General features: G+C 36.5%; 1 protein-coding gene across 3 annotated transcripts in view; it reads right to left on the bottom strand.

Moving 5' to 3' along the window:
* DGLUCY (D-glutamate cyclase) overlaps positions 1 to 23,993 on the bottom strand; it is a 42,894-nt gene that overhangs the window by 15,217 nt on the left and 3,684 nt on the right. The window contains exons 3-9 of one of the 3 annotated variants that reach the window (XM_084288223.1): positions 17,601 to 17,692; positions 11,153 to 11,264; positions 8,334 to 8,487; positions 7,428 to 7,626; positions 5,611 to 5,761; positions 3,946 to 4,068; positions 1,916 to 2,113 (exon numbers count right to left, since the gene is read on the bottom strand). In XM_084288223.1, the coding sequence (XP_084144349.1) occupies positions 1,916 to 2,113; positions 3,946 to 4,068; positions 5,611 to 5,761; positions 7,428 to 7,626; positions 8,334 to 8,487; positions 11,153 to 11,255 (928 nt within the window). In that variant the 5' untranslated portion in view covers positions 11,256 to 11,264; positions 17,601 to 17,692. Of the gene's footprint in view, positions 1 to 1,915; positions 2,114 to 3,945; positions 4,069 to 5,610; positions 5,762 to 7,427; positions 7,627 to 8,333; positions 8,488 to 11,152; positions 11,265 to 14,202; positions 14,287 to 17,600; positions 17,693 to 23,993 lie in introns of all 3 variants that reach the window. The other 2 variants (XM_084288222.1, XM_084288221.1) reach the window with 2 other exon arrangements.

Raw genomic sequence — 23,993 nt, 5'->3', positions numbered from 1 at the left:
TCCAGGTTAAGAATTCTGGTTAACTGGGTTTTGAAAATTACTATGCTAGCGTTTCTAGGTATTGGTGCAAGTTGCGTGTTTTTTTCTTTCTTCCTAAGAACTCATTGAATATCGTCTCCCTTCCTTCTACTGTCTGCTTTCCTCTGATCTGTGGTTACAGTTGTGCCAGACCGTGTCTAACTACTAAACTATTTGCTTTACTACTAAACCTAGCTTGCTACTCAAGCTTCCCCCATTTTATGGAAGATTCAATGCAGACCTCAGTTGAGTAAGCTGGTCCTTTGACTCTGCTTAACACTGTCCCTTTAGGAAAGAGCTAATTTCCAAATAAATTCAACTTACTTCTGTGGTTAATAATTTTATTGAGGGCTCAGATGCACTGTGAATTATGGGGGATTTGATAAACTCAACTACTACATTGGTATCTAGGCAATTACTAAAAGATCTTCCTGTTACATGTTATTTGACCTCGAGAAAGAGGAGAATATTAGTAGATCTCTTGGGTCAGTCCCTAAAGAGGCAACTCTGCCTATCTGTTTAAGTCTTTTATTATTGCAATATTTCCTATTCTCTCTCCTTTTCCTGACACTCAGAAACACAAGTGTGCAATGCAGTCCTTTAGATTTGCTCGCATTCCTGAAAACCATGGATACCAGCATGATGTGCTGATAATCATGGGCTGAAAGTGAGAGGCAAGTCCTCACTATTGTTTTCTATTCTCCTCATATCTTAATCTTTCTCACCTTTTTTCCCTCCTTTCCTGTTGGTGAACCAAGTTTCCTCTTTGTCTTTTTCTCACCATTCCTCCTACACAACATACAGGCAATATATAATTTATAGATAGTGGACAAAGAAAAAAAGTTCTCAACAAAACTCAAGTAACAGAAACAGGGTATATTAGTCTTTGAAAAGTGGAGCGTATCAACTGAGATGAAGTACTACAGTAATGCAGCTACTCTCTTTTAGCAATAAAATGAGCTAACTCTGAAGTTAGGTCCGGTATTTCTGCAGAGCATGGCATTGTGCCATGCTGAACTCCAGAGAGTGGATAAAAGGAAAGGCCTTGTAAGTAAAAATAAACAGACCCAAATATATGCACACAGCCCAAACCCTGAGCTTGGAAGAGCTGAGCATTAGCTGTTTTCCACTACTGCCTGTAAAAGATTTCAAAAAATTTATAGGAAAATGAGATCAAAATTTACAGGAGACAGAGGGGACTAACTCAATGTGCACTTTGGAAATAGTTGTGTTATTCTGTCTTTTGCTCCTGTATCCTCTTATTTCCATCTCTTCTCTCTTGTGCACGTACACAACCATACCTCTCAACCTTCTGTTGTGATCAGGTCACTTTGGTCCATCACACAACACCTCAGCAACAAGTATGTCAGCAGAGTTTGATGTAGTTCCACCCATCAGAGAGGGATGTTTGAAAAACACATGCAACTACTGGAATATCCCAGTAAGAAAACAGCAGTCACAAATATATGTAAAGAAATGTACTATTTACTCAACAGTGAATACTTACATAGCTCTTACCGCACGCTGAGGTGCCCTGCACTTATCAATTTCAGATTTATTCAGCAACAGTGCTTATTCCCTGTGGATGCTCCAGTCTGCTGTAAACAGTGAAGCTTCTGTGTACTTTGAAAGAATGCAGTAATCACATTTAAATATGTTCCATTACCCATAAGGTTGAATGATTTGGGTCAAACTCTGATATTACATATAGTAATGAAAACAAAACAAAACTAGTTATATTAACTCACAGTAATGCACAAGTATTTTTTTAAAATCTTAAAATTGCCTTTAGGTTTTTATTGCATTCCTGAATTTTGTGGGCATCTACACAAGCACAATAGATATCATAGCAAATCCACTCAAGTAAGAGGTTTTTTGTTTGATTGATTGTTTTTACCTGGGTCTATTCCGATCAGGTTCTCCAGATTCTTTATCTTTTGTGTTGCTTCTGCTGACACCATACTATAATGCAAAGGATCTTGTGAAATGCAGTAGACTTGTGGGACTTCACTTGCGGACCCGACTGTAACACTTTCATTCTTTAGGTCAGTGACAAACATGCAGCCAGGAGAATGAGTAAAAGCTAATGGAGATCCTAGAACAGGTGAAAAAGATTCAATTAAACACTTTGTTATTGTGTTATATTGAAATACCAGAATGATAAGATCTTGAGAAGCAATTTAACAACACAGAGTCCCTGCCTGATGACACTTACAAAACAGGTGATATTTTAAGATACACTGCAGCAATAAATATACTTTGAGGAAAGAAATGTATGCATATACATCTGAAAATGTTTACACTTCTGAAAAGCTCATGTGGGTAGTTGAGAGCAGGTTTTTTTACACTATTCTCTTTAGTATAAGCTTCAGGCAATTTAGGAACTGAACGGTGGTACCCTTCAAGAAATTCAGTCAGGAATTGGCAAGTCTGAAAACTGGGTTTGACATGCATGAAAAAACTAAGAACAAGTTAACGCTGAAGTTTGCACAGGGTGTTGGTGATACTGTTTCTGTAAAAATAAATTGTCTAGATTCTAAACTGCTGCAGGAAGCTACAGTGTCTCTCTACCTTTGAATACAAATTTAATAGTGATATGGAAAAGCTGTGACAACTCCCTGCTGACAAGTAGTTGTCCTTTATCAGATTAAAAAAATGGGGAGGTTTAATATGCCTCACCAAACCATGTGTATAGACAATAATTTTGAGGAGCTAGCAGATGGATCTAAAGTACAGGTACTGCTGCTATGGCAGGATTTTAACTACTTAGCTGAGAGGGGAGCACAGCAAGATACAAACTGTATAAAGAGCTTTCAGAATCCATTAATGACAACTGTTTTTAATACAAGAAATGAAAAAATAAACAGAAGTAAAAATCAGTTCCAGGCCAAGGCGTGATAGACAGCTGCTTAGGCAACAGAGACTGGTAACTTTTTCCTCCTTTCTCCTTTCATGCATCCTGCATCACAGGGAAAACTGCTAGGGAACACAGGAGAGAGGGTAGACTTTTCACCTTGGATTTTGGAGTGGAGAAAAGGGGTTGTATGTAAGAACAGAACAAAACAACAACAACAAAAAAGCCTCTGTTCCTAGTGCTGAATGTATTTACAACACTTGCTGAGACCAGTCAGATAACCAACTGTAGCATACCACAAGGGTTTTGCAGATCCTGCAGGGAAAGCAGGATGAAATGGATGACTTCCCAGGGCTCTCCCAATTATACTGTCTATCAGTATTAAGCTTTTTTTTTCTAACTAAAAATTTGAGGTTTCCTTCCACACTAGTGATTTAGAGCAATATATAACACTGTCACTATGGTTTAGTTGCATTTTCTTGCACTTTGAACACATGCCTCTAATAAGTGAGTGGATAAAGTGCAGGATCACAACTCTTTATAGAGGACAAGGATTCCATTATATAAAGTGTGTCACATTTACTTCATTTTGGAACAAAAACTAAAAGATAAAAGTTCTTCACAAGACAATTACAAAGTCTTTTCTAGGTCAATCAGTTTGCTAGTTCTTGACAAGATGGAAAGATATCTGGCTGCTTTTTTTTGGCTTTCCCTTTTACTATTGTTTTACTGCACTGTGGTACAAAATAATACTTCAAAAGTTTAAAAAAGAAAACCTTTAAGTTCCTAGTTTTTAGTGATGCTCAAAAATGATGTTTTGATGCTGTCAGAGCTTTAAGTTTCTGACATTTCACAATGGAAAATAGTCCTATTAAAGGTTTTTTTGTTGTTGTTGTTGGTGGTGGTTTTTTTTTATTGCTTGGCTGGGGCTTTTTTAGCTGACCCTAGGGCTCTGCAATGCAAATCAAGCCTATCAGCCAACTCATCCAGTCCACTATTTAAAAAAATAAATAAAAAAGAGAAAGAAAAAGAGATTGAAGGATGATCTTAAAGTTTTCAAAGACTGTACATACTGCAGTTGATGACTGCTTCTACTCCTGTTACACCACAGGCCCAAAACACCGGAATATCACCAGGGTGAAGGTGAACTGGATCTCCATAGTCCGGTTTGGAAAGATCTTGTATTCCCAACAGACCTGTCATTGATCAACAATAAACCCATCACAGATTTCAGTCAAGCAGCAATATTACAAAAGGTGGGAGGGGACATCAAACATCATCAAGCAACACAGCTAGAATTACAGCAGTGGCAAATCCCACTACTGAAGTGGCATATTTAGTTTGCTTTCAGTGCATGTCCCCAGATCCTGAGCTGTCTTGTTTTCCCTTTATCTGTGTGACATCAATAAACATGTATTCACTTTATTTCTGCAGCAAAGTACAAACTAGACGTGTATGCCGAGTTCCCAAGATATTATAAATCTTATCTATCAATAAAATAATTATATTTTTTTTTTGCACTGGTAGACAAGAATAAATAACTGCAATGCAAAATGAGTTGTTTCTAGAACACATTTGCTGCTACTTTAGCTTCCTATCTTCTCTAGCTAAAGAAATGAGGAGTCTTTTACCTCTCTGGGTTAGGTAATTACATCTCACTCTTAGCCAGCTTTCATTAAATTGTCTTTTGCTTTAACAAAGCAAACACCTACTTCTTTTCTGGGTCATTCTAAGCACTTGCTCTCTTCCCCTTGCTTTTAAATTCCTAAGATGCTAAAGTTTACCGCTGTCTTTTCTGGAATTAGTTTGTACAATCTGTATATATATTCATTTACTCTTTTCTGTTAAAAATAAACACATAATGTATTCCTTCACTTTCCCAATCTCTACCCGAAGTAATGATTTATTACTCATTCCTCAGATTTAACCACTCGGACCAAATATATTACTGGGTTGTACTGTTACCAATGACATCTCTTTCCATATTGTACTGTTACCAATGACATCTCTTTCCATACTCTGCAACGTGATCAGGCTGTGTACACAGCTCTTGAGACTACTGATTGACTGACCAATTTCTGACAGCAGAGGGAATTTTTTTTATAGTGATCTATCTCCATCCTATAGGTGGTCTACATCTTCCTTCCCTCCTTCCCTCCTTCCTTTTCCCCAAACAGCCTCCTGTTTATCTTTTTTGTTTTCAATCTTTCCTTGCAAAGAATAGGCCTGGACTTGTTCAAGCTGTTTAAAAAAAATAAAAAATAAAAAGTCATATTTCTATTTATTCTGTCTTAAGTGTTTTGCTCAATGTATCTTATTTCAGTATTTTTAAAACATAATATGGTATTTTCTTTCACAGTCATCCATGAAGACACAAAATGCCTCCATACATACTTTTCCCCATGCTGTCAATCACTGCTACCCTGTTGCTGGGATCTTTGACAACAAGAAAGTATTCACACATAAATGAAACTGCATACATTTTAAGAGAATATGATTACATGTTTTATCAAAACTGTTTTTGCCATATAACTGCCTTTATGCATTAATTCTGTGTTTTGTTCATTCAAAACCTATCTCCCCACCCCGACTCCAATTCAGGTTTGTGACCATTAGAAAGGATTAAAACATGATAAAGCTAGCGCGGGTATTTTATTCCTACCACTTCTCATGGCTCCCCTTCAGCCATTTTTATTGACAATAAAGCATATGTAGAGTGAAACATGAAAAACACTGACCAGGGTCACCTATGTGAATTGGTGCTCCATGAGCTTCTTTTAGTTCAGATGTTGCTAGCACAGCTGCTTCCAATTTGCTTTCAGGAATTGGTCTCATTGTGACTACTAAGTTGCAGCAAAAAGTAGAAATACTGTAGCATGGCACAGCTGTCTGTCAGTTTAAAAGAATCAAAAGTATTAGAAGAAATAAGCCACAATACTAGCATTAATTTTAAATCTTTTTTTTTTTTCCCAAAAAACACACATTTTTCTTAGCATTTTTTTTTTTAATTCTTGCTTCAGCACATGCAGCATCCAGCATGGTGAGCTCAGTATATTCTGAATATTGTCAGAAAACAACCCTCTGCTCCCTATGTAGAAAGTGAAAAGCCAACAAAAAGTATAGTGGTGACAAATCAGTTTGGTCTGAATCTATTATCTCTACTGGAATTCGGAGAAACCATGATACTCTGCAATGTGCAAGAGTCAAGAACTGCTGCTGCTGCCAGTACCCTCTTCTAAAGAAGCAGCATGCCAGTTGTACACACACAACACCTTTTGTGCCTCTAGAAAGGATCTATGGAATTCATCAACTTTTCTGACTAGGATGCTGAAATCCTTTTTCTATTCAGAAATAAAGCAGCCTGGCTTTTTAGAACAGAAAGTCTGAGATGTAAATTGCATTTGAACATAAATGAGACGTAGACAGCAAGAGCTGCATAGTCAATGTTTTTCCTTTTTTTGTTATATCTGTCACCTAAGAAACGCACTGTACATGTCTTTGAAATACAGATGAAATTCACCTAATTCTAAAATGTTATAATCAGATATATAATTGTAACTTTTTTCTTTAAGCTTCATAGGTCTCACATAAAACACATTTGTTTCTTCAGTTTGACCGGCAGTACAGCAAAATATTGTTAAATGATAACATTAAATAGAATAGTAACCTTTGTTTACCAGAACAGCATACTAATTGTGTGAAAAAGGCATGCAGATGCACTTAAATGTTCTTAATATTAAAGTGTCTACCTAGCAGAGTCAGGCTTATACTAGGACTTCTGCCCACATTAAAATCTGTGTTATACATCTTCTGATCATGGTTATAATTTTCAGTGCTATGGTAGACACCTCAGCTTTTTAGGAACACCTGTCCCAGAGGCCTGGGTTTCTAGCAAATGTAGAGTTTAAAGGCTCTACAGTCATAAGAGAAATCCAAGCTGTGACTGTCATATATGCAGAGCAAACTGCTAATGCTAGTTAGGCATTGGGACGGGTTGCCCAGGGAGGTGGTAGAGTCACCATCTCTGGGGGTGTTTACGGAAAGGTTGGACCTGGTGCTTAGGGATATGGTTTAGTGGTTTACATTGGTAGTAGGGTGATGGTTGGACCAGATGATCTTGGAGGTCTTTTCCAAGCTTAATGATTCTATGATTGTACTGTCAAGGCTTATAAAAAGAATATTCTTAGTACAAGCTAGAACTGGTGTGGAGAGTGGGACATATATAAAGGTGATGATCAGAATAGCACATGCTTCATCAGCTGAAACAGAGAAGGAAACAAGCACCAAATCCAAATGAAATGGCTGCCATTGAACACACAAAAAACTGCCACTGTAAACAAAAAACAAAAAAAATTCAGCCTTGCAGGAAGTTGAGAAAAGCACTGACCTGATATTTTACCCTATATTTTCATGCACTGAGCACTACTACCTGCCTAAAACTACTCTGCAAGTGGGAAAAAAAGTTCTGATTTTGCACGATAGTTATATGGCCATAAGATGAATATGGACAAATATGGAAAAAGTTACAGCAAAGACTATATGTGTATCTACTTACCTTATACATGCTTACGTTACATTCTTGTTCAACATTTCTTATAGGAATGCCAGCATTTTGGATTGCTTTTTCAAAAGAAAAGCTGCAGCCTAAATAGAAAGTCACCATGTCCTTAAGTTGTTCCGAATATTCCTTTAGACTTTTTACAGATCCAGTGAAGGCTCCATGCTCATACACTCTATACTGTGGGCAGTCAGTCCTAACGAAATAAGAAGTTATCACAGCTTTAATATGTTTTTGAAAACAAGGCACATGACCAGAATGATCTAAATTGACTTTAACCTACTATCAAACCACAAGATCCAGCCTACTTTGTCCATTTTGTTTCATTCTGAGTAACAATGAAAAAACACAGACAAAACCAAACACTTTATTCTACACATAAACAGCATTCTACACAGCAAACAGAACATGTTAGAGTATCTTTGTATTTTTCATTGTATTTTTCAGGTTTTACAGGTAAATGTCCATTACACGTACCATGCCTCACGGATTCCAAAATTAGGGAGCTGTTTTAAGTTTTCTTTTTAGTATTTGCTAGATAAGTACATCTTTTAAATTTCAGAGACCCTTAAAAATATAATGTGGTTACCTTGCCTAAACATAAGTAAATTAATTCTGCTCAGACTGCAAAACTTCTAGAAATTACACAAAAATTCACTTTTACGTTAGAGAAAAACTTGCATTATTGATAATTATGATAAGAAGTTTCTCAAGAACTAGATGATTAGGCTGATTCTACTCTTTTATACTCATGCACAGTTTTCATTCAAAGGTATAACTACAAGAAAATAAATTTGTTCAAAATGTACAACAGTGAGAGCAGGTTATTCCCTGAAACTGATTTCTCCTAATCACCATCAGCACCCGCTGCAGAATTTTGAGAAGCAGTCAGCCCGTACTTACCTGATATCAGAATCACTACTCAGAGAAGGACATTTCCAGTCACCTGGTTTGCTTCTGTACAGCAATGGCAGAGGTCCACTGTTTGCATGACAGAACTTCTCAAAGTCATCAGCCAGGGACTTGTGCAAAATCACAATGTTAGCTTGTTTATAGCCTGAAATTGTGGAAGGTAGGAATGACTGCTTATTAATTCAGCTCCTTGTTTAAGAAACAAACTTTTCTGTATAGCTCTCTGTAAATGGTCTATAAAATTACCTGAAGGGAAATTTTATTTCAAAACTCTGTAATTGAATTAAAGAAATTTTAGAACTATTTTAAAAATTGTAGCCAGATGTACTCTGTATGTCAAGTAGTTCACAGCTAAAGTAGTAGGTAAACATGGAGAGTACTAGACTATGAAGAATGCATAATTACTTTCCTAAACAATTCTATGAACTTACATATAAACAAAATTTATTCTATAACCTGAGAAATTAGTATTGTATAGGAAAATGTTTTACTTGTGCAAATGTCAGCACAGAGCCAAAAAAAGGGGGGGTGGGAGGGGGACTGTTACGTACCACACTTTAACCATTTTTAAAGTTCAATGCTAAGTTATAAATCATGGCCAGTATAACAGAAAAATGCTGATATTCTGTCCTCATGTAGCCCATTCCTTGACTATATAATTTTACCTTGGGCTGCAATTTAATAGACAAGTTACAGCTCAGGAATAATCTCTTGCTTAGCACACTGAAACTCAGACATTTCTAATATTTCTAATTTAAAAGAACAAAATGAATATAACTGCTACACTTTCTTCACTTATAATGAGCTTTTATTTAAAACCTTACTGACTGCTACCACAAAACAGGTTCTAAAGATATTAATATTTGTGCAGTGTGTATCAATTTGTCTTGAAAACTTATTAAATACTGTGCCAGCTATTAGACGGGCAAGTAAGAGGCTGTGTAGAATCTCCCACTTTCCTAAAGACTGTGGTAGTCTGAACTTGTGACTCTGGTAGTCATTCAAGAAGCAATCATTCAGTTGAAATCAATGATCTTCTTTAAAAGGCTGTAGAAATCAGCCAAATTTTACTTTTGACCAAAGCCAACCAAGAAACCAAAAGATAAAGCTATTCCTGATGGAAAAAATATAAAGCAAAGGCTTAAACTGAGGTAAGCATGTATTTGCATATTGAATGTGCCCACAAACTGCTCTTCTGGGACCAGCCAGCACAAAAATGCAGTTTATTACTAACAAAAGTTACTAAATACAGAAATAGCTCCTTGCTAAATACAGGAATTCATTTTTGTTAAATAAACATACTAAATTTACCACTGAATAAAATACTACATTGAGTTACCCTTTAGCCTCATTCCCTGCTGCCCATGTGAAATCTACAGGCACTTTCTACTTTGCTGCTGATATTCAGATTCTTAACATTATGGTTTTAGCCAGTGCATTCAACTTAGACAACACTGAATTTAAAATACAAGTCACAGCTGACAGTCTGAATCTGTAGGCGACTTCCAAGCACACTGTAAACTCAGGAAGCTTCGGTAGTAACTCTTAGACAACTTTATTGCTACTCCTGATAACTATCCTTATTTTCTTTACAGATAAGTGTGTTGTTTTTTTTTTTTTTTCCTCTTCTTCCCATATAAGCTTAAGTATATATTCACACGATGTATCCAACATCAGGAACATATTCTTGAGCAGTGTTAATGAAGCTGGAAATGCTGATCAACTATGGCATTAGTTCAACAAACTAATATCCCAATTCAGAGCAGTTTCGAAAGAGTTTTTAATGCATTTGCTGAATGACAATGAAGGCAATAAGAAATAGTTATTTTAGTAGTATGTCTGAATTTGTTTTGGAAGTAAACTATTTTTTTTCAAATGTAAAAGCTAACGTTTAAAATCACTGCAGTAGCACATACATATACAAATACAGTTGGGGCAAACTGCAGATTATTAATGTTGTAACGTGTTTTCCATTAGTAGTTTTCAGCTTACATACTGATAGAAAATAAGACCATTATTTCAAGACTCACTATGATTCTAAAATATGTGCCTTAATGTTCTTATATTAATGTTAGTACACACAGCTTTCCTCATCAGCTACTTGCCACAGTATTTTTCATTACATTGTTACATTTTAAAGTTGATCAGAACAACAACACAGGAATCTCTACTTCTGTAAAAGTTGAGCTATGAGAGAAGACAAAGATCAATTCTCCAGAATGCATTCAGTTATCTTAGTATAGACCTATTCTTTCCCTCTCCATATAATTCCCAATCTTCCTGAGTAAGTAATTTCCAACTTCTGCAACAAACGAAGCAGGAAACTACTTTTGTGACTGTACTTCTTTAAGTCTTTCCCAACGTGTATCCTATGCACTAAGTAAAGCAAGGTCTCTGTGAAGAACACAGCATGTGATCCTATAAATGTGATGATAGTGTGTGTAAGGAAAACCTGATTTAGGTAAAGATTTTTCAAACATTTTCTGCAACCATAATTTATCATTGACTTAACTGGGAGCTGAAGGATACACGGTAGTTTTGAAAACAAAATCCATGTAATTTACACAGGTAAGATGATTTCTCTGATGTAGTTCTATGATTTAAGAACCCAGTGTCAGGTGCTTACAATGTGATTTCAAAAACACCCAAGTGAGTTAAGAATTTAAGTCAGCTTGACATTTACTTCTGCTTTACTTCAGCTCTTTTGATAGTCCTAAACGCCTTTATAAACAAAGAAAGAAAAAAGTAAGGACATAGTTATGAAACTAAAATGGAGTCATTTTCTACTGAGAGCTGTTAGGTTTCCTTACCTTCTGCCATTCCAGAAGTATTACTGATACTGTGTCTGTTGCAACGAATTATTCTTCTTAGTACATGGGGAAGGAGAGATTTCAAGCCTCCTGTCAAGAGCATCCTTTCAGCCTTAACAGAAAGATGTTATAATAATAAATTTAAACACAAATACATGTATACAACTTCCTTCCTCTTCCTTCCCCTTCCTTCCCCTTCCTTCTTTCTTTCTCTCAAGTGCTGGAAAACTTAATTTCAATTTCTTCCTGATGCCCCACCAAGCTTATTATCACTGGGAAATCCTTAATTAAAACCCAAAAGGCAAATTAAAGTCAAAGGGCTGCTTCATTGACATTTTCTGATTATACAGAAACTGAATCTTTAGATAAATCAACCAGAGATGTGCATGTTAACATTCTGGATAAAATGCAATGTTTTGCTGGCCTGTAATATAAGAAACAGGCTTCTTTTTCCCTGTTAAATATTCATTTCCTAGAGTACTCACCCTTCCAAAATTTGCTATAAGTTTAAAATTGCAAAAACATAAATGGACTGATCTACCAAGCTACAATCTGTAATATCACGTCTGCTGAAAATGCTTTCAGACAATGAGCAATCCAACCTTGTGGTAAAAGTAACTATATTCAGAAAATGTCATTTTGATACATTTCATATATATTATACTTTTCAACTACTCATTATGTAGAAATGATATACTGAAATTATAATGAGTACTCCTGTGGCTATTCTTCCACTGGGAAAACAGACATACAGAAGTCACTTCATACAATCTGGAGTAGAAATAGAGATAAGTACCCTAATTACAGTCAGTATCTGGGTCTTTTTACATCTCTTGAAGACTGAACACAACTTTTTTCTACAGTCTAATCAAAGTCAACAGAAAGCTTTTCCCTGAGCCTAAACTATCTAGAAGTAAAAAGGGTTTATTATACAACTGCTAGGACTAAGTAAAATATAGTTCAGGGTAAAATAATAATTTGGCTCCTTATGATTTTAACCTTGATAACTTTTCATGGTCTAATTCAGAGATAACATATTTATCTAATCATATGTTCATTCTAACTAAATAAACTGAATTACATTCCAAGCAACCAAATTACCAACCTCCAAGTTTTTCTTTAATTCAGAAGAAGCCATTCCTGGTGTCAATTGTAAGAAGTAATAAACATGATAAAAATTGTGCTGCTTTTTAAAAAGATGCCAATCAATTAATGTACAATGCAATGTTACAACCTTCTGGCAAAAGTTAACCTTTCTGTTAAAAATCAAAGTTTTCTGTTAAAGTTTTCTGTTAAAGTTTTCTGTTAAACTCAAAGTAAGAGCAGTAATATGTTTTGATGGAAATTATATTTTTATCACGGGTTGTCTGTCCAAAATGTTTCCCAAAGATTGCAGAATTCTGAGTGGTTAAGTTGGGTGCACTGAAATTCAGAGTAAGCTCTGTATCTGGTCTTTGAAGCCTGTAATGCTTAATTCTAAAATGATTACATAACATTGCCAGCCAAAAGAAATCAGCTTACACTTTTTTTTTCTGAACTCTAGCTTACTACTCTCCAACTCATCCCATCTTTTCTGCTTTTATATAACAGTCTATATGCTGCACAAAAAAATAGTCTTCGTTACAGAATTGTGAACAATTTCAAGCAAATGCTTTAAAGATAACTAGAATTTGGATTGAGAAATGTGGCTAGATTCTAATCCAGGCCTATATGAGACAATTTAAGAAACATTATTTTTACTGCAAAGAGAATTTCTAGCACTACTCTGGAACGATTCATTCAACCACATGTATTCATGTGATTCTTTCAAATTGTTTTTCTTCCTTTCTGAGTATCTTTGAAGTCATCTAATGGTCTTAAGAAGTACTAGCTTACTTGGATTTGAGAGACAGTCTGAAATTTGTGATTTTAGTTTGGGATGAAAGCTATCTTCAGCCAGGTACTTTATCCCAAATGCCCAAGAACGATGTTGGGCAAGCCTGATTTTCAATGCATAGAGTATATGTCCAGCAGAGGAAATGGAAGCACTTACGGAACTTTATTAGCAACATTTAGGCCTTTAAAAGTTTTAGGTTTATATGAAAGTAAGTGTTGAGCAAGCTCTAGTACCGCAAATATAAGTAGTGCCAAAATGCTGTCTCTTAAGTACCTTATGGAAACATTTGGGATTGTAGTTTCAATTTGTGAACACTGCCCCTAGCTGCAAAGCAAGATATATTGTTGATGAATTTGTTAGGAAGTGAATAATTTAAACATTACCTTTGTATAAAAGTAGGATGACTCTCCTCTTTCAGAGGAGAGACAAAACACGCCTTATAACCACTTGTTATCACTAAAGTTCCAGTGGAGATTTTCTAAAACTCTCAGGAACATTCTATAGGATAAAATTCTGAGTTACAACTTTAGATCACTGTATTTGCTATACAATGTCAGTAATAGATTATGTTGGTGTTTTTCTAGTCACTAAATTTGGACAGTCAATAAAAACTCTCAGATGCTTATAGCAAAAAAGTAGCTTTTTGCTATTTGACTTCCTCAGGAATGGCTTATTTCTACACAGTATGTTGTTTCCCCATGCTAGGGGGCACCCTTAAGTTTAGATTCCCCAACCATCTCCAGGACATCCTGGAAAATCGTTAAAGACATCATGAGCATGGCTTGTTTGGGATGACAGGGGAAAAGTACCACAATAACTCAGGTCTTACAGCATCTTCTCCACCTTGACCCATCAGAATGCCTAATGAAGTGTATGGACTGGCTTCATGAGGCATGGGAGTAGCCCTCTATCTAAATGGTCTGGTACAGCTGTTAATCAGTAGTCAAGATCTGTCCCCTGGCCTGTCTTTTTCAACTCCTTTTATTTTGTTTTAAGATAGTTTCAGATAACAGTATCAGCTGTCTCATAGGAATATGCTGGATCATGATATGTGTAAGACAGGGTGTAGGATAAGTGTTAAAAAGTCCTCCAGAGAGGATGCTGACAGGGCCTATGAAATAGCCGTACATTTTGCAGATACTTAAATGAGATTATATTCATAATTATTCATTACCTGGGAAAATGGGAAGATGTCATTTAAGTGTCAGAAAGATTCCACTTTTAGATGTAGTGGGTGTTTCCATACTGCTGTGCTAAACTGCGTCAGATAAAAATGAAAAAATCGATAATAACACAAAAGGATTAATATATCCTTCAGAAGTGTCAGTGTGACTGTTTTGCGGTTACAAGTGTCAAGCAAATTCATGAAATAAAATGAAAAACATAGTATTTCTGCAATTTAAAAAAATGGATCATCTGCAAACAAACAGCCTGTAAAATGTGCTGCTGCTAAGAGCAACAAACAAGTCAACTTGAATACTGGAAAGCAGTTAATACCAATCTCTGATGTTTTAGGTCTGTTTTTCCAGTGGTGTTGGTACACATAAGAATATGGTTTAATGCAGTGATTTTTTTTGAAGTCTAATCTAGAGACTTGCTTGCATGTAGCCCAAAGTCTTTTGTGTGTGTGTGTGTGTAATATAATCTTGCAATTTATGTAACTTTTATCTTATTTTCAATTTAAAGTTCAATTAAAAGAATGGTTGGTGGCATGCACGGGTTCACTGGCCAAAAGAAGCGCAGAGGTCACTAGGTAACACTGTTGGGCAGGTTTTTTTTTTTCCAGATATTGTCATGCAGGTAACTTACCCAAAGCTACTGCTGCACTAACAGGAACAGCAGGGTAACTTGAAACATGAGCCAGCCCACGGGCTGCCTTTACTGATACATAATGGAAAGTAATCTAAACTAATTATAACCTATGAAAACCCTTTGTGTACTATGCTTGCCCTAGTATGAATATGGTTACAGAGGTTTGTTAATGTAAACAGGGCTTAAAAAGACCTGCTGCTTAATTATCAAGCTGATTTGAAATTCTGCCAAATGACTTCTGTGAAAAGTACAAACTTCTTTGAAAATTCACTCCACCTCATTTTCCAAACAGGTCTCACAGTTATACTTGTGATACTTTATTTGAAGAATCCATTAATGATCCTTTTTGTCCCCATCTGCTTTGAATCATTTGAAAGCACAGAAGTGCTTTGTGTACAACTCCAAAGAGGAAGTGCTTTATATGTTTTCAGATAGTGGTTCATCTAGCAAATTAAGGTTGAACTCTACATTTGAAATACGGGGTATTTGGCTTTGAAATTTAGAAACCTTTAGATAAGGGTCATAAATAGATATCTAAGTTAGTTTCCATTAGTGTTCTCTGCTGCCTAAAGCACTTTGTTTATACTAAAGATCCTGCAGATTGCATCAGTATAAAAAACTGGTAAAAGAACCAATGCATCTTTGAGGCAATCTTGTTTACTTGAGGAAAAAAAAAAAAAAAAAAAAACAAAAAAAAAAACACGCAATGTTTAGTTTATCCCAGTATAATATGAACAAGAAACAGAAAGCAATGACCAGTTGCAAAGCAGCCATTTAAGATAGCACTCCATGTTAGTGTGACACATCTTGTACAGCACCTATCCCCTGAACTTTCACCACTACATTTATATTATTTTACACCCAGCTTCTGCTCAGGGACAAAATTGTTTCTGAAGTGGAGAAATCTGGGCAGAAATTTGTTCTTTAGAGACTAGAGAATAGTTCAAGCCCTGCCCTTGCATGGATAGAATCTATCCACAATTTGGGTTGTTTAGGCTTTTATATCCTTCTCAAAGGTGGGAGGCCTCATATATCCTTCCAATCCCTTGGATCATATCCTAGTTCCTGCATACTTCCCCCATCATCTTACATAAACATATGACCAACAGGCTTTGGAACAGCCACCTCATTTATACACACCTTTAGCAAGATAAAATACACACGTAAGAAAAGACAAGGGCCTTTATCAAGGTTAAAAATACTGCTGTCATACCTTTGACTTTGCTGACAGGAATACTTAACCAGCTGCAGGAGGAAGAGACAGAAAATGATCTACCAGAGGTTATTTTAGTTTAACACGAACTGCTTATTCAATTTCAAGAAATTGAAAAACAAAACAAAACCATCAGGCTGGCATGTAAATGTAGTCTCCTGATCTACCCTGAGGTACTGAAAAGGCTTAAAATCACTCTACAATTCTCTGGGCTGAGTCCAGTCACCATTTTTTTTACCTGGGCCTCTTCAAGCACTGAAGCAGCTTGAGGATGCAGGAGGGCCTTGCTTGCTGGCCATCAGTGCCAGACTTTTCCCCCCGCTTTTCTCCTAACCAGTGGAATGCTGCATGTTGGGACCAAGGCAATGAGCATTGGCTGGATAAAAATTCTTGTAGCGAGGAAAATTTTTCTTCCCAATCATACTCATGTGGAAGGAAAGTGGAAGTCTATAGGACAAAGTACAGTGACTTGTACTGCTTTGTTTGCAAAGCAGCAGTCATAGGTGCTTATCTTGATAGCCAAGTATGTCACCACCCAGGTTACACCCAGTCATGTCATGCATGACACATTGACGGGGTGCCTGTTCCTCCCAAGGAATTCCATCCAGATGTAAGCAGATGAGTGATGTTCTGATCCCTACACACCCTAAAAATAGTACCATGCTCCCAAAGAACACTGCTATGCTCCTGCTGTACAGGTTATTCACATTACCCCCAGGACTATGTCATTTCACGGATGTCTACCAGCAGCTGTGAAGTCACTGTATCCACAGCTCTTCACCAAGCAGAGACATTTACATTCTGGCTGCAAGAGCTCAGGGCCTGACTGGCAAACACAATACATACTTATTTGGTAGACTGCATCAGAAAGCCCAGAAATCATCAGAGTTCATCATCCTCCAATTTGTGAACAAGAACTTGAAGGATTAGTGAATTTTAATCCTGAATTAAAACACCTTGTGGTGGGACCCAAATGAAGATCTGTAACTCATCCATAGCTTTTTTTCCCCTAAATATACAGAGACAATATGAGATTCAATGTCAAGTGAACCTTTGAGGACCTCTGCCTTGCAGTAACAGGAGGGGTAGAAAACCTGAAGGATGTGGCAACTCAGGCAAGCAAATGAGAGTGTTACTACCCTGACCTGATTGCCCAATCATCTGCAGAAGTCAGGAAATAACTTGTTTTATAGATAAATGGCAACCACAGTGATCATGGGAAGAGATATTCTGCAAGTGGTATGTTAGTGCTGCAGAGCAGGCATCAGAAACTTCATCAGTGCCTCCAGTTGTCCTCTCCATTTCTGAACTCGGAGCAGTCATTCAAGACCTGCATACAATGTAATCCTCCCACTGGGCAACTGTCCTCATCCACCAGAATCACCTTTGATTAAGTAGAGACTGGGTTCCCCTAGGGCTGCAATGGTGGGTACTGTTTAGGAGAAAGATGGTTTTGAACTGAAGCATTGTGTCCTGAAAAGCAAATCTCAAATCATGTAACACTTGTAATGTGAGGGGAAGGATTCAGGCCCTTATCAGGCCCTTACCTGGTCAGCTTCACCTCACAGCATGCGGGTGGTCCTGATGCAGTCAGTCTATCATGAGGATTCAGAGGGTCATCATCGGTGGCAACAGCACCCTGGTTATGCAGTAAGTGCACAGGGAACGTTAAGCAGCTCTGTTAGGCTAGGGTCCTAATGCAGGCCATGCTAGCAAAGCTATGCACAGCATGGAGGAGTCAGAGCATGTTCTGAATCTAAACTAGTCTTACTCTAGTCACGAAATGGTAATATGGCACTTTGCATCGTGCAAGTAGAGAATAAATTGAAGAAAAATATGGGACTTACAAGAGCAATGTTTTATGCTACCATTTTGGTTTGTGCTGGTTCTGCTGGCAGAAACGTATAGTCATTCCTAATGTATCAACGAACATTCATTTAAGGTGGAGAAACTGGAAGGTTCAGAGTAATGGTAGGGAGAGAACTTCTCATGTAAGTTTCCAGTTACAGACTAGATCAGGTATCTGATGACTAAGTGCTGTCACTCTTAGATATCCAGTGTTTAATACAATAAACTACAGTATTCAATGCAGTTAAAGCAATTAGAGTGAGCATCTCAAACTGCTAGCTTCATGTGCAGTTTCAGTAGAAGCTCAAGAACTTTGAAAAAACACAGGCTTCAACTTTTTAGCCCATACAATTAATCCTCAACTTCTACTGCTTTCCCTATGAGGAAACGGTAAGTTGAATAAGACCTGCAGGCCTGTCACCCTCACACCTTTTGTCACCACAGAATCGTATTTTTAAAATGCAGCATTGGTGCTAAAGAGATGATTCATAATGCTGCAGCATCGGTTACCTGGTTTTAAAGAGATGTTAATGTCATCATTTTGATTTTCATTATTACACAATACGAAGCTAAGGGCTGTAAATGCCTTATGCGTCAATAGCCTGATTTTATATTTTTAAAAGACCTGAACTACAGAGGATTTATCTCAGTGTGCTCTAGTTCCAAATTCAATTTTTTAATGGAGACTTGAGCCGATATTTTGTATACAGGCAGTACAGAACAAAAGTTAAGCTATTACTATTTTTTTATTATGTATTTATTTGGGGCTTTGTTCCTAGATATGGCTCAGGTTATATGCACAAACCCTTGTCTCTGGTTTTGCAATGTAAGGACTCAAACCTGTACTGCCTCTCTGCATATAAGTAAAAGAGAAAAGCAGTCCTGTTCAGTTCAAGGACAGATGAAGTGCTCAGACATTTGCTGTATTGTACTTCATCTATGTGACTGTTTGCAAACAAGCTATGTACTATACACGGATCTGAATAAAGAATGATGTGACAGGAGAGATTAATTTAAGGTAAAGACAGAAGAAGATACAAGCAATATACATACTTTATAAAAATACATGTGTATGGGACAAGATAACATCCTTGATAAAAAGAAAGTTATAATTACTATTGCTGAACCATACAGCTACTATACACACACACTTGACATAGAAAAGATAACTTACCAAGAGGATATAAAAGAATATGAAACCATTTATAAAAATTAAGAAATCTGTGGTCTCCTAATCAAACAATAAACATGCTTTTTCATCTTGTTTACTGGAAATTTTAAAAACTAAGCATTCTGAGTAGGTCCAGCTTCAGTTTGGAAAATATTACACAATATTTTCCACTCCTATTGAAGAAGGAAACGATTACAATCTGTACTTGGTTTCCAACTCTGGACAAAAAAAAGTGTCTATGAATATATATATATCTACACATATATGTGCATTCATTCCATGGTTGATCACATAGAGAAAACGTCTCAATTAAAGAGTTATTTCAATGGTTATCCTAAAGTTCAAGATGTGTATGTGAGTCTTCTATGGTTACTAAGTATACAAAAGAAAGTACGCAAAACAAAGTGCATTAAGCAAGCATTGTTTAGGATACAATCTATGCATATTAAAAATAGCTAAAAGTATTAACAGAAATGCATCTGAATTCAGTCACCTTGGGTTCATGAGTTGTGCAGAAGTCACACATCTGAAATGTATTTCCTAAAAATAAACTCTGAAGCAGAGGATGCTGTGTTTATAGATGGACCGTTTTGTTCCTAATAGACATGTATTTTTGATGGAGAATCAATACCTGACCTTATATAGTAATTATCAGCTTCAGTGAAAAAGACAGTTTTTCCAGTTTTCAGTTGTGGTCTAAGGGTTTTCATCATATTACATTAATGAGAAATTTTGGGAAACATCTTTTTTTTTTATTTTCTTTTTTCTTTTCTTTTTTTCTGTGTCTGTATGTTGCTCAGCACAAAAGAGTGCCAGTCTATAGCCAGGGCTTTTCAGCATCACTGCAGTGTGATGCAACCTCTTACCTGCACCAAACACTTGTCCTGTGACTACAACCGTAAGCTTATGTTTTCAATTCTAGATTGAAACATCTGCTTAAATAACCTCTGACATGTAATATTGCACATAAAATAAGATTGTAAATTAATTCTTTAGATCTTTTTATAATAAATCAGAATAAATTACTGGCTTCTTTGTAGCAGTTTATGAATACTATAGGTAACCTGAATGCTAGGATATTTATTGCATGAATGTGTGGACTTAATATCCAGATGCATGACAAATAAATAACCAGGAAAGCCAAGAGATGAGCTGCTAAGATAAGAGATAAGTTGCTCTCAAGTAAATAGCTAAAGATTTGCAATTAACATTCTGTGAACAGGTAATAGTAAGGTAGTAAGCCTTTAAATGTTTTGGTTTTATTGTTATTCTAGACAGGGCTATGTTCTAATAAGGCTGTATGATTTCTTGATTTGTCCCTTCTAAGAATCTCAACAGGAATGAAGTTTACAAAACCACAGAACAATCAAATAAACAGGACCAAAATAGATTGCTGTAGGCCAAAGCTTCATCTATAAGAGGATTCACTGTGAAGCTTCAACCCAGAGAGGTAAAAGCATTAATAGGAAGCAACCACTGATAATGTGCATAATCACTTGCAACTATGACAATACCATCCTTGAATATGTAATTGAAGACAAACGTTGCTGCTACTGTAGCAGAGGTAGGGAGTAGGGGGGAACAGGCTGCTCTCTTGGGGTTGTGTGGGTGGGGCAAGAATTCATTTGCCTCTGCAGAGAAAAAGAGGCACTGTTGGTTTTGAGAAGGTATGATTGCTTTTTCTTGGGATATCTGAAGCCAGAGAGGGTACATAAAGGGCTCCAGAAAGCATGATACCGGTCTGTCTTGAAACACAAGGTTAAAAAAGGGATTAACTGTCAAAAGGGAGGGACTCATAATTTTTGCAGAGATTGCCTTCATCCCCTCCTATAACCAAAGAACAGTGCTCCAGGACTGCAGTGAACATTGCAGGTTCATGGCCAATCCCATGTGACTTGTAATTGTTGCTCTAGTACTTGCTAAAGCAATCCAAAAGCTTTTTTTTTTTTTTTTTTTTTTTTTTGTCTGCTTGTGTGTGTGTCTAATGCATGAAGCAAACAAATACTTCACACTTGTCCACTGTCTTTCATCACATAGTTTTCTAAAGAGAAATACTGTCACATAGGGGAACAGTTTTACTGATTTTTAATCTAAAGAGTTAGGAAAATAACATAAAGCTTCTAACAACATCTCACTACCACCCAAAACCAAATGCTTTGGTGGGAAGACATCTTAAGGCCACATTGCAAATGTATGCTACTCAGAGAGCGTGTGGTTAAGTTAAAGCGATACCCTAACTTCATGGTTTATTGCAAAGAATGCTGCGAATCCGTGGGGTTCACCTCATTTGACTTCACATTTTGAAGATGCAAACATCTACTGCATCTTGCTAAAGTTGTAGAAAGGCAACATTGAGTCCAATGAGAAGCAAATCACTTACTACTCAGTTTCTGTAATTATACGGTTGGATTTCGTGTAATAAAATCTGGCTGAATAGGAATGTGTTCCTTTGAAATTGGAGAGAGACCTGGTATTAGTGTAAAGCTTCATTAAATACCAGAAAATGCTGGGGGTGGGGGTAGAGGGCTGTCGTAGCTCAGAGTTATTGGAGTTATTTACAATGTCAACAATCTATATTGCTGTAACGTTTCCAATAAATACATTAGCAGGCAGTCACAACACAAAAGTAGTTTTCAATGTGACATGTTGTAAAGAAGAGGATGCCAAACCTTACTCTTAGACAGACTTTCTAAATGACAGCCAAAAGAAAATTGTTTAAAGAGACATTTCTGTGCACAAAAGGCTAACGCTCTGGAGAAAATGCAAATCTTGAGGATTTTAGAAAAGGAGTGTAAAATGCCTTCTGACCAACGTGAATTCTGATATCCTCTCACAAGAGTGTCACAGCCAAACAGCTTACATCAGAAAAGAGGTGTATTGAAACTGCCAGTTCTAGCATCTAAATAACCTATGTTTCCCTGTAAACTCTTTACCTGAGAAAGTACAGCTGTGCATGGATTATTGAAATCTCAGAGAACTGTTGGTGCCTGATACATATCCCATGCTTACTGCAAATATTGTACTGGGCAACATGAGGCAGGGAGACTTGTGCTTCACACTCTAGGTTTGAATATCAAAGAGTGGCAGATCCAACAGAAAAGACTGCATAGCCTGGAGGAGCTAAAAGGTAACAATTCTTCACTCTCTCCCTTTTTTTAAACTAAATAATTTTGGGTCATCAGACTGTGCTAGTAAGCAGCAAACTCAAAGCAAACACATGGAGGTTTTTCTTCATACACTGCATGCTTAAGCTGTAGAAGTTTCTGGCTATGGCGTTGTGACACCACATAGCTGCTACTGGACAGCACTGGAGACACTATGCTGAGCTTGATCTGCATCCTGTCTCAAAAAATCAGTAGAGCATCTCCTGTTTTTATAATCCTTTGTAATATTATGTGATTGTTTAAAATGTTCTCTTCTGCTATTTCAAGTAATGGGAATACTTCATCTTTTTGACTTTAAAAGAGTAATTTCAAAATCAATAACCATTTAACTTTTGTCAAGGCAAAGGAAAAAAGCATACAGGAGTCTCTGCAATATTGTTGACTTTATTAATCTTTTTGCTCCATGGTAATTTAACAGATGCAATATCTTTAAATATGACAGTAGAGAAACGTTGTGGAAATGAACTTAATGGGTTTCATTCATACTTTTCAAAAACTGCCTCTCCACCTTCATTACATGTCATTTTTTTCACTATCTCCTTTTTTTGACTTCAAGTACTACAATGCATACCTTCAAGCTCTGCCTGTTAATCTTTTTTTTTTTTTTTTTTTTTTTTCTCATGTTTTTGCTTCCTTCTTTGGGGGTGGAGAGCAGATGCATGGCTTCTGCAACTATCAGGATGTACTCACAGTCTCCATGCTGAGTTAAAAGTTTTAATTTCCTCATCTCTAGCTTTCAGATCATGTTGATTAGCTTCTCCTTTTTAAAGTCTCCTTCTCCAAAATTTAGAGACAATTTTCAAAATAATGAGAATTTACATGAGTTTTCTGAAACGGATTTTGAGCTTAATTACAATGCAGTCAGTATTACTCAGAGTTTTAAAGATACCGTTATGTGGAACATCCCTCTGTGTTTTTTACAACAAATTTGAAAAGAATTTCAAATTGCTGTGAGTGAGTGAGGATTAGGATCGAAAAAACAATTATTCGTATTAACTAGAAATTCCAGCTCTGTCTAGCTTAGGCATTTAAGCAGGTCAGAAATTGAAATAACCCCCCTACTTCTGTTCTGCTAGATAGTACGGCTTCCTTTCCTCTCTGAACGGTGTTCACTCATTTTCCTTTTCCTCATTAGAAAACAAGTAATATAACATATTTAAAATTGTTTCTCTTCTAGAGCCATAGAGATTTTTAACAAACTTTTGAAAGTGCTGCTTTCAGAAGGGACAGTAGGTGTACTGTAATCAAAGAAAAAATATACTTTTAGTGGAGAAATGATTACTAACTGAAAGAGGACTTAAGTTTAATCACAGAAATAAATTTTCATGTAAAGATGTAACTCTAGGATCAGTGACACATCTTCATCACTTACATTCACTCTTTCAAGAAACGATCCACTTCCTGACAGAGCTGTACCACTTCCGTTAAAAGAATTATTAGGCATGGATGCTTAGCATAACTTCTCCTTTCATGGTATGACATTAAGCGGTTTTAGAGAGATAAAACTGTTGGCTGGAGCAGTTGCATGCAAAAATGCTTAAAACAGCATATTTACCTACCCTATTTACTTTTTGACAATTATTGAGCACAAAGTGTTCAAATGCAGATTTAAAAGGAAAATAAATGGTTAAATACAGATAATATATGTAAACGAGGAATTAGTACCTTTACTGCATTAAGATTTTACCCAAAGACCATTTCATGTTCTGAATGTTCTTCCTGGGGAATCCTTGCTTAAATTAATTTATTGTTTTCCA

This window comes from Netta rufina (genome assembly GCF_964035555.1).
Source record: "Netta rufina genome assembly, chromosome: 5".
In the NCBI taxonomy this organism is placed as follows: domain Eukaryota; kingdom Metazoa; phylum Chordata; class Aves; order Anseriformes; family Anatidae; genus Netta; species Netta rufina.
Note: the sequence above shows the minus strand (reverse complement) of the source record. Positions and strands in the feature narration are given on the sequence as shown.